This window comes from Orycteropus afer, unplaced genomic scaffold (genome assembly GCF_000298275.1).
Source record: "Orycteropus afer afer isolate SDZICR_OR568_19922 unplaced genomic scaffold, OryAfe1.0 scaffold00210, whole genome shotgun sequence".
NCBI classification, from domain to species: domain Eukaryota; kingdom Metazoa; phylum Chordata; class Mammalia; order Tubulidentata; family Orycteropodidae; genus Orycteropus; species Orycteropus afer.
The window spans coordinates 4,378,821-4,394,505 of NW_006921797.1; the positions used below are offsets into that span (position 1 = coordinate 4,378,821).

Genomic DNA, 15,685 nt, shown 5'->3' on the forward strand with positions numbered 1-15,685 from the left:
AAAAAAAAAAAAAAAAAAAGCTTAAAAGACTTACAGTCTGGCCTAGAAAGGGGAAATCAATCCTCATGTGAGAAAGATCCCAAAACACTAGATATTTTATCACATATGCCTTCCTTGCCTTTCAAAATTCCGATCTGATGGATTTTTTTTTTCCTATTTAACTTCAAGGGTAGGCTTTGTCATACTGTCTCTTTGTTAAACAAAAAGAGGACCAGCCTGGGATCAGGAAACACAAAACCTCATGTGTGACCTTGGGCAAGCATTTTTTCTGTCTTGATCTCATATCTCTATAAAAACAAGGCATTGGATCAAGTTGATCTGAAGTTATGTCCTTTTCTAACGTCCTGTGAGACTTTTCTGGAAACACAGGAGTACTGTAGGCGTAAGATCATGCAATGAAGAAACAAAATGCCTGGGTTAAAATCCCAGATTTACCATTTACCAAATATCTATGTCTTTGGGTAAGGAGTCCTGGTGGTGCAGTAGTTAAAGTGCTCAGTTGCTAACCAAAATATTGGTGGTTTGAACCCACCAGCATCTCTGCAAGAGAAAGATGTGGCAGTCTCCTTCCAGAAAGACTACAACCTTGAAAATCCTATGGAGCAGTTTTACTCTGTTCTTGGGTTTTTATGTCATTGAGTTGGAGTCACTAATAATAACTCAATGGCAGCTGAAAATAATGCCTGGGGAGTTTTTGCTAAGCCTCAGTTTTACCACTAGCAAAATGGAGATTAGATGAGCTCTTCTCACCCTAGTTTGGAGTGAAGATTAAATGACATAATGCATAGAATGTGCTTAGCATTGTGCCCTGTGCACAGTAAATATCCAATAAATGTTAACTGTTTTTATTATCATCACTCAAACCAAACCAAACTCACTGCCATCAAATAGATTTCAACTCATAGCAACCCCCACTGGGTTTCCAGGCAGTAAATCTTTATGGCAGTAGATTGCCCCATCTTCCTTCTGTGCAGTGGCTGGTAGGTTTGAACCACCAACATTCTGGTTAGCAGTCAAATGCCTTTGGCACTGTGCCAATAGAGTTCCTTTCATCATAATTAAACCAAAAAAAACCAAACTCATGGCCATCAAGTCAGATCCAACTCATAGCAACCCTTCCTTGGGTTTCTGAGGGGGTATCACTACAGAAGTAGATTGCCCAACCTTCCTTCCAAGGAGTGGCTGGTGGGTTTGAATTACCAGCCTTCTGGTTATCAGTCAAGTGCCTTAGGCACTATACCGTCAGAGCTCCCTTCATCACTGTTGTTGTTGTTGTTGTTGTTGTGTGCCGTGGAGTCAAACCCGACTCATAGCGACCCCTCCTTGGATTTCCGAGGCAGTATCACTACGGAAGTAGGATTGCCCAACCTTCCTTCCGAGGAGTGGCTGGTGGGTTTGAACCGCCAGCCGTCTGGTTAGCAGGCAAGTGTCTTAGCCACTATGCTACCAGTATGCCCTAAAAGTACTTGCCAGATTGATCAACCCACTAGAAGACATTGAATACTGGTGACTTCAAATATAATTCCAACACTAATATTTATTTATTGAATGCCATGGGCAGGACATTGTTTTAAGAAATAACATAAATTGTCCCATTTAAACCTCAAAACCATGTGGGTTTAAAATACTGTTTTACAAATGAGGAAAGTGAGGCACAAAAAGTCTTAACAATTTGCCCACAGATCTATAAATGTTTAACAACCAGCTCTCTGAGACGTATGGGGGGCAGAAGGACAGGGATAAAGCCCTAATTTGTAGCTTTTGCCATTTTACTTGGCATAAATACTTCCACGATGGCCAATTAAAATTACCAATTTGAGAACAATGAACCACCTGTTGGGACAAGATGAGCACAATTGGCTCTTGCAAACCAGTGAAAGTTCCACACACCCTGGGATGCTGTTGTTGTTAGGTGCCATTGAGTCTGTTCTGCAGAATGAATGAAGCAGTGCTTGTTCCTGCACCATCCTCACAATCATTGCTATGTATGATCCCATTGTTGCAGTCACCATGCCAATCCATCTTGTGGAAGGTTTTCCTCTTTCTCATTGATCCTAAAGCCAAAGGGTTTTGTTTTGTTTTTTTTCCGCTACTTTACCAAGCATGATGGGAGTTCTGGTGGCATAGTGCCTAAGGCATTTGACTGCTAACCAGAAAGCTGATAATTCAAACTCACCAGCCATTCCTAAAAAGGAAGTTTGGGCAATCTACTTCCATAGAGATACTGCCTCGGAAACCCAAGGAGGGGTTGCTATGAGTCAGAAACGACTCAACAGCAGTGAGTTTGGGGTTTTTTGGTACCAAGCATGATGTCTTTCTCCAGGGACTGATCTCTCCTGATAATATGTTTAAAGTGTGTAAAACAGTCTTTTTATCCTCCCTTCTAGGGAGCATCCCAGATGTACTTCTTCCAAGACACATTTATTCAGCCTTCTTGTAGTCCATGCTATACTCAATATTCTTCACCAACACCATAATTCAAGGACATCAGTTCCCCTTCAGTCTTCCTTATTCATTGTCCAGCTTTTGCATGCATATGAGGCAATTCAAAACATCATGGCTTGGATCAGATGTGCTTTCGACCTCAAAGCAATACAGCTGGAACATTGTGGACTGATCCCACTAGTCTAACTCCAGGGCTGCTCACTTCTTCACAACATGTTTATGCCTTTCTACTCCTGCTGCTCAACACTACTTTAGAATGCAAAGGAAATGATACACATGCTCCTTAGAAAGTGCCTGATTTAAAAAATTCAAAACACGGATTTTGTTTGTGTTCCAGTGCACAAGTTTGAATAGAGGTCTGAGCTACATTATTAACTGTGTATCCATTTTATTTTTCTTAGTGGAAGAGAACAACTGTGCCACTTCACAAGGACTTAGAACTGATTTATGTCCATTATCTGCTTCTGTATGTGCAACAGTTAATACTGTAATTTGTTTACAAGATATAATAAACATAGTTCAAAAAATAGATTTTTCTTTTCATTTACAAACTTAATCTACTCTTCAACAATGCATAAATTTCCTGGTTGGTTGGTATGGTTAAAAATGTTTGGATTGTACAATCACTATATATGCTGAAAATGTATATTACACATTCCTTCCTATTGAGCATGTTATGCAAATTCATGTTTCTCTGCTAAAATTGTTGATTCATTTCTACTAGCTTATTAATAACACATTACCAGATGTTGCTAAATCTCTCCATACAATTCCAATTCTTGATCAAGCTTGACATACAAAATTTCATCCAAAGAGCCTTTTCTTTCGATTCTTAATTTATAACATGCATCAACTTAGCAATTTTAAAATTTACTGTAAGAATAAATACATAAGTAGATTCTCCATTTCTAATCCTTTGTGGCTACTAAAATACCATTTTGTGCACCATAAAGCAGCTTCAAGGATTTATTTCACAGATAACATGCTGATAGCATGCATGCCATAAAAGTGGAACAATGCATTCCTCCTAACCCCTCAGGTTTATTCTACCTCCAAGAACTCTGCTGCCTCATGGCTTTAGGAGCTGATCATATCCTCAGATATGCGATGGTGGTCAAGGCTTGAGTGGGGGAGCCCTTCTTTAGCCATCTCTGTCAGCATTAAGGAGGGACTCCCACCATAAGGTTGGTGGTTCAAACCCACCAGCTGCTCCATGGAAGGAAGATGGGGCAATGTACTTTGGTAAAGATTATACCTCACAAACCCAACAGGGGTTGCTATGAGTCTGAATAGATTTGACAGCAGTGAGTATGGTATTTTTTTTTTTTTTTTTGCTTGGAGGCTTACAGTGCCACGGCCGGATCCTTCTCAGGCTGCCAGTACTAGAAAAACAAAAAGCAAAATTGGGGTTTGGGTAAACATTGACTTTGGGACTTCCCTTTTCTGGATTCTTTTTGCACCCAGTACATCCCTTAGAGGCTAAGGCCTTCGTCAACATTCCAGAAACTATAATATACTACTTCAGAAATAGTGTTATTATGTTAATAACTTGACACTCTTTCTACTCCCATCACCAAATGTCTTCATTTAAAATGGGGACTGCAGAGAAAAGTCCATGATTGTCTCAGAGAAGAGATTGTCCACTGGTGGGATTTCGGAGACTATAATACCAGAAAGCTTTTCCTGGGGAAGACATCTCTCTCAGGCTTCAAAAGCATGCCTCATGCACAGCCCATTACTGTGCTTCATTTAAAGCTACAACTGTAGTCTATTCTTCGGATCTTCTACCCTGCCTTGGTCCCATGGCCTTCTCCTCATCTGCGTGTTATACCCAAACAATAAGTCATGCCTTCATGCACTAATGATCACCTTGTCTCCTCTCTTCAGAGGGGAATAATGTCAGTACAAACTATATAGAATGAGAAAGAGGCAATATTCCAAACATGTTATATTAAAGGAGCCATATTTTTTTAAATATGTGCATGATGGGCTTCTCTTCTACCATTAACAATAACAGCTAATATTTATTGAGTAACCACCATTTGCTGACCTCAATTTTAAATGCTTTATACACAATTAGGTCATTTCGTCCTCACTCCACCTCTGTGAGGTAAGTACTATCATCCCCTTTTTACATGTCAAAAAACTTAACAGAGCAGTTAAATCTCTAGCCCAGGCACCCCCCCTCCCCTTTGGCATGTGACAGGGCTTGCCCTTGCTATCAATCTGGCTTCCCACCTTGAGCCACAACCCACACTGCACACAGGCAACTGTTGCTGTTGTTGTTGTTATGTGTTGTCAAGTCAGACCCGACACATAGTGACCCCTCCTTGGGTTTCCAAAGCAGTATCACTATGGAAGTAGATTGCCCAACCTTCCTTCCAAGGAGTGGCTGGTGTGTTTGAATCGCCAGCCTTCTGGTTAGCAGTCAAGTGCCTTTGGCACTATGCTACCAGAACTCCAGGCACACAGGCAACTAGTGATGGCAATCTCTTGGCATCTTAACACCTAGGCCTCTCATTGTTAAAATGAAAGAATTAGATTAGATTTCTCTAAGTCTGTTCCAATGTCCCTAGTAGTACAAAAGGTTAATGTGCTCAGTTTCTAACTGAAATGTTGGAGGTTTGAGTCCATTCAGAGGCACCTTAGAAGAAAGTCCTGGTAATCTCCTTCCAAAACATCAGCCATTGAAAAACCCTGTAGGGCACAGTCTCCTCTGATACCCATGGGGCCATCATGAGTCAGAGTCAACTCAATGACAACTGGTGTTAAGATGATTTCAACTCTCATAGTGAAAGTCCTTGGTGCAGGTTTTGTCACCTCTATTAACCTCGTAACAGAAACTGTCCTTGTAACCATCATTTTTGACACCACCTCTTCTCTTGTGTCCATAGGACACTGAACCAGATTTGAACCCCATTGGTGAAAATTATTGAATATTTTTAACAAAACTATTTTGTTTTCCAAAAGAGAACAAATTGGAAGAAGATGTTTTTTTGCTCAGCTTCATTATAGAAGTAGGTTGCATCAGGAGACCTGCGTCTATTTCTGCCTAAGCTGTTATTTCTCTGGGGCTTCAGAAAAGCCTTGTCCTTCCTGAGGCTGAGCTCTCTAACTGTGTAAGATGCAGGCAAAAGCACTGCCCTAAGATCATCTTTTTTAAAATTCTATGTAGATGTTAGCTGCTTCTATTTGTCTCATAGTTACTATCTGGCTTTGGGTTTACTATTAATATTCCAACACGGGGAGAACATGCAAGAAAATATATTGTTGGATGACCTACTTTAAAAAGGTAAAAGTGATTTTTTAAAAAGAAAATTTTTCAGATAATTCAACTTTCTGAAAAAAATAAAAGAAAATTTTACCTCAAAATATGCAGCTGTGGGAGATGAATACAAAAAGATTCATTTGCATACAACATTCCTAAAAATGATTTCTGAGTCACTTAAAGACCAGTCACTAATTGAATTATTTAACAAATACATATTGAGGGTCTATGGTGTTCCAAGAGTGAGTTGGTACAATGCATTCTAGCTAAAAAAGCTTACTGAACACTTGATTTGTGCCAGGCACAGTGCCAAGAGCTGTACATAGATTATATTATTTAATTCCAAAAAAACTCTCTTAGATGTGCTGTTATTAACCCTATTTTATAGATGAGGAAACAGAACGGTGAATTAGATGTCAATAGTCAAGTAGCTGATAAATGGTAGAGGTAAGATTCAGGTCCAGACTTATATGATCATATAGCCACAAACAATCTTTGTGCTTTGTTATGCTCCTATGAAGAAAGAAAAGAAAAAATAAATAAGAGATACTTTCTATTCTCAAATAGAATTCTTTTTGACTAAGGAGATAATACATAGTCAAAAGTGACTATAATGCAAGATAGAATATAGTCCATCACCTGAGAGAGGAGGACATTGGCATCTAAGGGAACTTAGAAGAGGGAAAGAACACTTCTGGGTGGAAGGATCACAGCAGGCTTCATGGTTGTTGTTGTTATGTGCCATCGAGTCGGCCCCGACTCATAGCGACCCCTCCTTGGGTTTCCGAGGCAGTATCACTACGGAAGTAGGATTGCCCAACCTTCCTTCTGAGGAGTGGCTTCATGGAGGAGGTGGTATTTGTGCTGAGCCCTAAAGAATTTCAGCCAAGAAACCCAGAGGGTGAGTTTGTTAGGTTGAATCACAAGGACCTTAGAGAAACAGTAAGGAACAAAACTGAGTTGTGCTCACCACTATCTCCAGTATCCATAAGAGCTTCTCAAAAATGGGTAGAATAGATGGATTAATTTGGGAAAGACAAGTACAGGAAAGATTTTGGAAATCCTTGAATGGAACAATAAGGATTGGATAACTGTCTATGAACAATGTGAAACCATTAAATGTAAACTATTAAGAAATAAACACAAGCTGAACTTTATATTAATTAGGAAGTGAATCAAAGGCTATATTGGGTGTGGGGCAACTCGAGGATAGGAGGCTGATAAAACAGTGCCGTCAAGAAGCAAGAAAGGCTCAGATAGAGACAGCGACCGTTGGAATGGAAGGAAAGGCAGGAATTACAAACAGGAAAGCTTCCATTTTTTCAACCCCATCTTCCTTGCCCCAGTGATGCAGTAGAAATGACTTGTATTGATTCATATCTCGCTGTTCATAAATAGTGCCTCAGCATGAAAGAAAAACAAATAATTAATCATCATAATTTTTCTATATGATCAACCTCTGGATAATTCCAAACATCTGGGTGGATGTTTCCAAATATCTACCTATATGACATTAATGAAAGACCTAATGTCCCAATTTTACACTAACCTTTTTGCTTTTCTGTTCAGGGTTTCTATGTCAAACAGGTAAAGCCAAGCTCTCATCTTCAAATTACCACAGGACTAACTTCTCTTAGGTCAAGGGCATCTATTTTTACTTTCTTTCCTGACCAGCATTCCACCTCACACTGCCATTGAGTCAGATCTGACTCATAGCAACCCCTCCTTGGGTTTTCAAGGTGGTATCACTACGGAAGTAGATTGGCCAACATTCCTTCCGAGGAATGGCTGGTGGGTTTGAACTGCCATCCTTTTAGTTAGCACTCAAATGCCTTAGGCACTATGCCACCAAAACACCAACACTGGTCTAAAGCTAAGAGTGTGGTCACATTCTCTGAATTCTTCAGAAAGGTGGAACTATAGAGCCTGACTCTGCATTGCTCAGTTTCATAATCAGGAAGGTCTTCACTGAGTTTGATACCCCATTCTAAGTTAAAATAAAGGGGTCACAGCAAAATATTTCATATTAACTTATTAGCCAATAACAGCAATGTTGCTCAGTAAGTGTCAATGAGGCCCAAAACTAAGGCCTTTCTCTTCTCCCAAGATCTGAAATAATTGAGAACCATGACATAGAAATCAGTCGAAGGTCAAAACAGCGGTGTTTTTAAGATAAAGTGGATTAAGAACAAGTTTAGATGTGCTGCCAAATAGATTTACTAATATGCTACACACACATACACACACACACCAGTTAAACACAACAGTCTCAGGAAGAGTTAAACAACTGGAGGTCACTTACTGTGTAATAGAAGTGAAGAACATGTACATCCTTAGGAGAGGGTGCTCCTAAAATTAAGATAACAGAGGAATAAAAACCACACATACCCATTTCTATTTCCCTAGTCTCACTGATTCCATAAACACCCTCCTTTATGGGAGTGGGAGAGAGGCTGAACAGATTCCTCCAAACATTATCCCTCTGGCAAGTGAAAGTTCTTCTTTCATTGGAAATGTAGTCACATCAAACTTAGATGAGCATTCATTGACTGGAAATAGATCACATTATTCTGTTAAGTGAAGAATGTTTCAAAGAGATATGTGGGGAGGGCAGCTATGTGACTAGGACTGAGCGCAACTTGAGTCTCTTTTTCGTGGCGCCATGGCTGTGATCAGCTGCTCCGCCATGAAGCTGAACATCTCCTTCCCAGTCACTGGCTGCCAGAAACTCATTGAAGTGGACAATGAACGCAAACTTCGTACCTTTTATGAGAAGCGAATGGCCACAGAAGTTGCTGCTGATTCCCTTGGTGACGAGTGGAAGAGTTATGTTGTCCAAATCAGTGGTGGGAACAACAACCAGGGTTTTCCCATGAAGCAGGGTGTCTTGACCCATGGCTGTGTCCACCTCCTACTGAGTAAGGGGCATTCCTGTTACAGACCAATGACTGGAGAGAGAAAGCGCAAATCTGTCCAGGGTTGCATTGTGGATGCTAATCTGAGCGTTCTCAACTTGGTTGTTGAAAAATAAAAGGGAAGAAGAAGAAAGCTCCTGAACAAAGAACGCAAGAAACCCAGGACCAAAGCACCCAAGATACAACGTCTTGTTACTCCACGTGTCCTGCAACACAAACGTAGGTGTATTGCTCTGAAGAAACAGCCCACTAAGAAAAATAAGGAGGAGGCTGCAAAATATGCCAAACTTTTGGCCAAGAGAACGAAGGAGGCCAAAGAAAAGCGCCAGGAACGGATTGCCAAGAGACGGAGGCTGTCCTCTCTGAGAGCTTCTACCTCTAAGTCTGAGTGCAGTCAGAAATAAAAATTTCTTAGACAAATAAATAAATAAATAAAGAGATATGCGGGGGGAGTATATATTCACCTCAAAATGTTAACTCTTAAAAGCGAGATGATGCATGTTCTCAATTTTCTTCTTTTTCTTTACTTATACTTTCTAATATCTATTCAACAAATTCAAAAATTAAAACTTGGTTTTGTAGTAAGAAAAAAAATTCATCATTAGAAAAGTAACATTGAAAAATACATTACTACAGCTGAGTATTCTCAAGGTTTTATGGCACTAGTTTTATGACAACACCATGGCTTACCAAACAGCAACAGTAGAGACTTCCTGTAGTATTTCCCCTAGCTCAGGGCTCCCCACTCCTAATACCATTTACTCTTCTCTACTACCATCTTTGCCCACAAATATGGCACACACCACCATCATGTAGGACTTCTCAACAGATCCATTTTCCCTGACCAGTAACAACCAGAAAAACAGAAAGACTGTCTCCATTTTTTTTTTCTTCCTATATATATGTCCTCTTCTGTCCAGACATTCTGGCAAGCGGACAGCACTCATCACCTCAACTTGTCAAAATTGTGTCCCCCCTGTTAAATACAGAGACCTCTTCCTCAGAAGTGCCTAAAGCCAGTGACCTTTTCTGTGTCTCAGTTACAAGGTCCTGAGGAGCAAATTTTCCTAACAACATGCTGATCTATCTTCTAATGATTCAGTGTAAATATTACCTTCCTTGTATATTTTGTAAATACTACACACATGAACAAGACACTGAAAAGGACATGACCTTGCCACATCTGAAGTCTCTCCTCCCTGTGCTCACCCCTCCAGTTAAACTGCAAAGAAATAAACAAACTCTGGATCCCTTTCAAGCCTCTTCTGTCCTCTGTAAGCAAATTGCTCACCAATGGAATGCATCTTAAATTTAATTTACTGATTGCGTGCATTTAGAATGAAGTCAGAATACGATTTTTGGAAATGTGAAATCATGTTGTCCTTTTCACTGCTAAAGCATCTCTTTAACCCCTATACCATACAAAGCTATATTCTTTATCTTCTTAGTAGCAAGTCATTATTATAACTTAAATAAACTTAAATAGAATATTTTACCAATTTTTTTCTCATAATAAGCCATTTCTAAAAGAGATCAAAGTGATTTGTGTGAAACACATAACAAAATGTACACTTTAGGACTGAGATTGGGCTTTAAAAATAGAAAGGAAGCTAGCATCTGTCCCTACACTAGTGCTTCTCTTTGTCTTCATTCTCTGATGGGGATAAAAGGTTGTTAAGGATCAATTCAAGAGGACCTCTGGCTCAGGAGCAGGGTTCGGAGAATTAAAGAAGATCCAAGGTGCCAACGACTTGGCTTCACCAGACCCCCAAGCACTATTAGGTCCCATCTGTCCATTACCTGCTGTGTTATTTCTGTCTGTGGTTTTGGTTCAATCAACAGAGTGAGGAAATTGCAAAATCTTCATACACTGTTGTCAAATGTGGATTCATCTTTTCCTAAATCACTCCTTAAAGAAAACACAAATAATAACAGAATATACTCTTCTTGTTAAGCTCTACTGTGTGCATAACAATCAACTATCTCTCACTTGCAATATGACTACTTGGCTTCATAGAAAATGACTTAATTTCATAAAAATATATGTATTTTTATGAATGGTTGTTACCATCATAAGGAAAGCATGACTATTGCAAAAGACAGATTTATAAGTGAGCAATATAATATACATAACTCAAATAACTATAGGAGACCAGCAGGTAATTTTAAAGAGTGGGGCAACATGAAGATAAAACAATAGGGAGAGATGGGACTGCGGGCAACTGGGGAAGATTCACTTCCATCAAAAAGTGACATGCCAAGTGCAAATAAGGGTCCAATGATGTAAAATCTTCTGATTTTTCCATAGTTGAGAAGACTGTCATCTTCCTTAGATGTTTAAAGGTAAGATCAGATTAATAGCATGGGTCTAAGGTTAAGTGGGTTTTGAGGAGATAATACATAGTCAGAAGTAACTATAATGCAAGACAGAATATAGTCCATCATCTAAGAGTGGAAGACATTGGCATCTAAGGGAACTTAGAAGAGGGAAAGAACACTTCTGGATAGAAGGATCATGGCAGGCTTCATGGAGGAGGTGATATTAAGCTAAGCCCTAAGGAAATTCAACCAAGAAGTCCAGAGAGTGAGTTTGAGCTCAAATCACAAGGACCTTAGGGTAACAATAAGAAATAAATAAGCATTGAGTCATGTTCACCACTCTGTCTCCAGTACTCACAATAATCCATTGCTATTGAGTTGATTCCAATTCTAGTGACCCTATAGGACAGAGTAGAACTGCCCCGTATGGTTTCAGAGGCTGTAATCTTTACAGGAGCAGAAGTCTTTTCTCCCATGGAGTGGCTGTGGCTTTAAACCACTAACCCCTTGGTTAGCAGTCAAGTGCTTAACCTGTGCACCCCCAGCGCTCCCTGCAGAATTCATAATAGGTGCTCAGAAATAAATTCATTTGGAATTAACAAACAGAGGAACCAGAACAGAATGTGGAGCAAGTGCTGCAGCAGTCAACTGAAAGACCACAGTAATAACCAAACCCAAGGCATGATATGTTGTCGTTCCAATTCTATCCTCAAAGAGTAGCATATTATCACCAGGGGATGAATTTCAGGAAATATTTTGGGACAAGAGTATTTTGACATTCCTTTGATTGTATACAAAGCTTATCCTAAGCCCCACTTGAAATGAGGTTTGGCTTATCTTTCTCTCCTAGGAAAAACACCACTGCACCTGCTTCAAAGAAAAATGACTAAAATAATTGAGGAAACAGAGGGTTTTCTACGCTAAGAAAATACATAAATAAACATTTACACAAATCTCTCTGATCCTAGAAATGTTCCACCAGAAAAGGTCTCAGATACTGTGTTGTATAAATTCTTTATTTGTCTTATTAATAACATGCTAAGTTATTGCCAAAGTTCTCCTCCATTTTCTGCTCTGGAGACCCAGCTGCTGTGGCCCTAAACTGTTTACGTAGCTTGTTAAGAGGGAATGATTCAATCAGAACTTTTCCTTCTTATGTAATGCTGATGCAATTCTTAATACCGTTAAATCCTGAAGTCACCAAAACTCTTTGTTATTTCAAAAATGATGATTGTTTTCCTTCAATATGCCAAGCCTTGAAAAAAACAAATCCATTGTTGTCAAGCCAACACTGACTCATAGCAACACTATAGGATAGAGTAGAACTGATCCCAGAGGGTTTCCAAGGCAGTAAATCTTGACAGAAGCAGACTGCCACATCTTTCTCTTGCAGAGCGGCTGGTGGGTTCAAACCACTGATCTGTAAGTGAGTAGCCGTGCACTTAACCACTGAGCTACCAGGGGTCCTGCCAGGCCTTAGACACTAGAAAAAGAAAGATAGGCAAGTCAATGTCCTTATTCTGTATGGATCCCAGCAAAATCTGATCAAAAAAAAATACACTATAGACTGTAAGACACTGCTGTGAACAATGTTGCCGTAACCTGGGGATTGTTGTTCTTGCTGTTGTGTGCTATCTCGTTAATTACATCTCATAGGGATCCTATGTGACGGAGCAGAGCTGCCCTGTAGGGTTTTCTAGGCTTTTACCTTTACAGGAGCACATCTCCAGGGAAGTCTCCAATTCTGCCCGAGAGGTAAAGAAAAGGACATTTGAACTGGCATTTAAAAGACTGTGGAATATAGGAAGGATCGTGCTAGCACACGACACCTTGTCTAAAATTTCATATTCATCAAACCTAATAAATTGTTACTAAGTGATTGCCAAGTAATTTTTTTTTTCAGTTTGATTTAGTCTTTGATTTTTTTTTTTTTTTTTGCTGTGCTTTGCTTTCTTTTCTTTTGGCTTCACTTTCATTAAGAACACTTGATAATTAAAAACTTCTCTTTTACTAAGTCCTATATTGCCCTTGAATTTAGCTGGGGTCAAATTATAAATGTTTCCCATATCTTTTCTTAGCTGCTAGCTTTCTTTAAATAGGATCACATAAAGTGACACAATGACATTTAATAACAAACTCAATGCATAAAACTGCTGAAGTGTTTAAAAAATATAAAAGGTTATGACAATATATATCAAATGATACAGAATATGAAAAGTCCTGGAACATTAGCAGGATTGGCTAGATATAAACCTATCATAAGTGACCTCAGTTTTATACAAGCGAATATGGCAATTATACAGAAATGGGAAGATTTTCGAAACCAATAATTTTTATGTTACTAGATTGATGTCCCAACACCATACATGGCTTCTTGTCATCTGATAACTGTGCCAGACTATTTAATCCCTGTGACCTTCATTATGGTACTTCCCAGGAGATGAACTATGGGTGAAAAATCACGAACATTTGTAAAACAACAGATCAGCTGAAAAAAGATACATTGAGATTCTGTGAAAAATGAGAAAACATACCACGTGGTTTCAGATTTATCATGCCACATGTCTCACAGATAATTATCATTTGTCATTTTGGTTTATTCATGAAAAAAAAATGTGTTAAAAGATAGGCACTGTTAAATCAAATGCTTTTAGCAAGCACTTTATGAATTCCTCTACTAATGTTTACATTGCTATCTATTTGTGTATCATCTGTCATTTGTTTCCAAAGGGTTCTAGTTTTTATATGATACTTTCAGTGCTTTATGAATCAGCTAATTATGCAATAACCTTTACCAGAAGCAAAACCAGAATTACTTAAAGTTATAGTGATTTCAGGGCAGTTGTTTCTAATCCTCATTTTCAATTACATCTGTCTATTGAGTCAGGAGAAGAAAAGAGAGGCAGTTGATAAACAAGCCACCTACAGCTAAAGCCAGTTGATGAATTTGTTCTGTTGGACAATAATAGTTCATAAGAGCAGCTAAGTAGGAGATTTATATTTTCATAAACTAAATGCCATATTTAAATATATTACTATGATTTGTAGTTAATGGTACAACTCAGCCTAGACTGTCTGTCTTACCTGCTGAATTGCTTATGATATGGAAAAATAGCCTCTAATGGACTCCAAAGGAGCTCTGGTGGCGTAGTGCCTAAGGCATTTGACTGCTAACCAGAAGGTTGGCGGTTCAAACCCACCAGCCACTCCTTGGAAGGAAGACTGGGTAATCTACTTCCATAGGGATACCACCTCAGAAACACAAGGAGGGTCGCTATGAATTGGAATTGACTCAATGGCAGTGAGTTTGTTTTTTTTTTTTCTTGAATGGACTCTAAAATGCCCTTTGTGGAAAGAGGAAGACAGATGGATGTGAATAAATAATCCACTTTTTTCATATTTATCCCTACTAAAATGAATCAAAGATCTTAATTTTGTTTTCTTACTTGTTATTGAATGCAAGGGGTCTAATAAATCCCTCTGGGATGGGAAAATTTCTGTCTTCCCTTCTTCCAAACTTTGGGTTAAAAAAAAAAAAAGTGTTGAATAACAAAATGCTTCTGAACTCTTCTCCTCTTCATATCCCATCTATCCCTATTCTCTACCTTGGTACCACTATTTAGCACATTCATGAGACCGAGAATACCAGATGGATGGAGTTTAATTAATGTTCAAATAGGATTGAGAGGGAAGAATGGCTTCCTTCTTTCCATCATGTGTTAGGATATGAAGTAAAAGGATATACTTTGTAGTTTTTGGTGGACTGGCTCTGTAGTTTTCCCACATATTGGTTTGTGGATTGACTGAGCATCAGATGAGTCAGTAGAGATGGGAATGTTTTGTTTTCTTTCTTGAAGGCATATTTGTCAATGGTGGTTCTGAAGAAATGGTGTAGTCTTCTTTATCAGTAAACTCTATCACAAGGAAATCACATACTGATCTTCCCCAGTGAATTTCCAGGTTCAATTGACCTTGATATCAGCCAACTATATCATACAATACAGTCTATGTGTGAATGGTAGTAATTAAAAGTATGCTGTGACAAATAAAACATTTCTATGCTCTGATCTATCTAGAGTTTCAGCATCCTTCAAGGAGGGGATATTGAAGAACTGAGATCAATTTCAAGTGCTACATGGATTTTCTTTACCAGGGTTTCTTCAAGCAGCCCTGGTGGGGCAATGGTTAAGTGCTCAGCTGCTAACCAAAAGGTCAGTGGTTCAAACCCACCAGTGGCTCCACAGGATAAAAGATGTTGTTAACTACTCTCATAAAGATTGTAGCCTAGGAAACTTTGTGGGGAGGTTCTACTCTGTTATATAGGATTGCTATGAGTTGGACTCAACTTGACTACATACAACAACATGCTTCCTTTATGTAGCTTTGACTAATTCACTCATTTTAGCAAAAAGCAAGCAACGGCAACCAGCCACTAACATAGACTTCACAAACCCCAGAATTATGGAAAGTAGAAAACACTGTTTCTAAATCCCTCCTAAATTCCTTTCAAAAAGATTTTTCCTGATTCAAAAAGGAAAAAAAAAAAAATTCATATACTTAGTGTTCTGGTTACCTAGTGCCACTCTAACAGAAAATACACCACAAATGGAATGACCTTAACAAACAGGAGTCTATTCTCTTATAATATGGAAGCTTTAAGTCCAAGTTCAAAATGCCAGGCTCTAGGGGCTGGGTGAAAGCTCCTCAGCCTTGGGCTTCAGCTCTGCCTCCTGCTCCC

The 15,685-nt window shown here is 39.0% G+C and overlaps 1 protein-coding gene across 1 annotated transcript; it reads left to right on the forward strand.

Annotated features, from left to right (window-relative positions):
• The first annotated feature begins 8,399 nt into the window (after nucleotides 1–8,399).
• Nucleotides 8,400–9,032, forward strand: LOC103203302 (40S ribosomal protein S6-like). The gene is given in 1 exon segment (XM_042781977.1): nucleotides 8,400–9,032. A coding segment is annotated over 1 exon segment (633 nt).
• The last annotated feature ends 6,653 nt before the right edge of the window (nucleotides 9,033–15,685 follow it).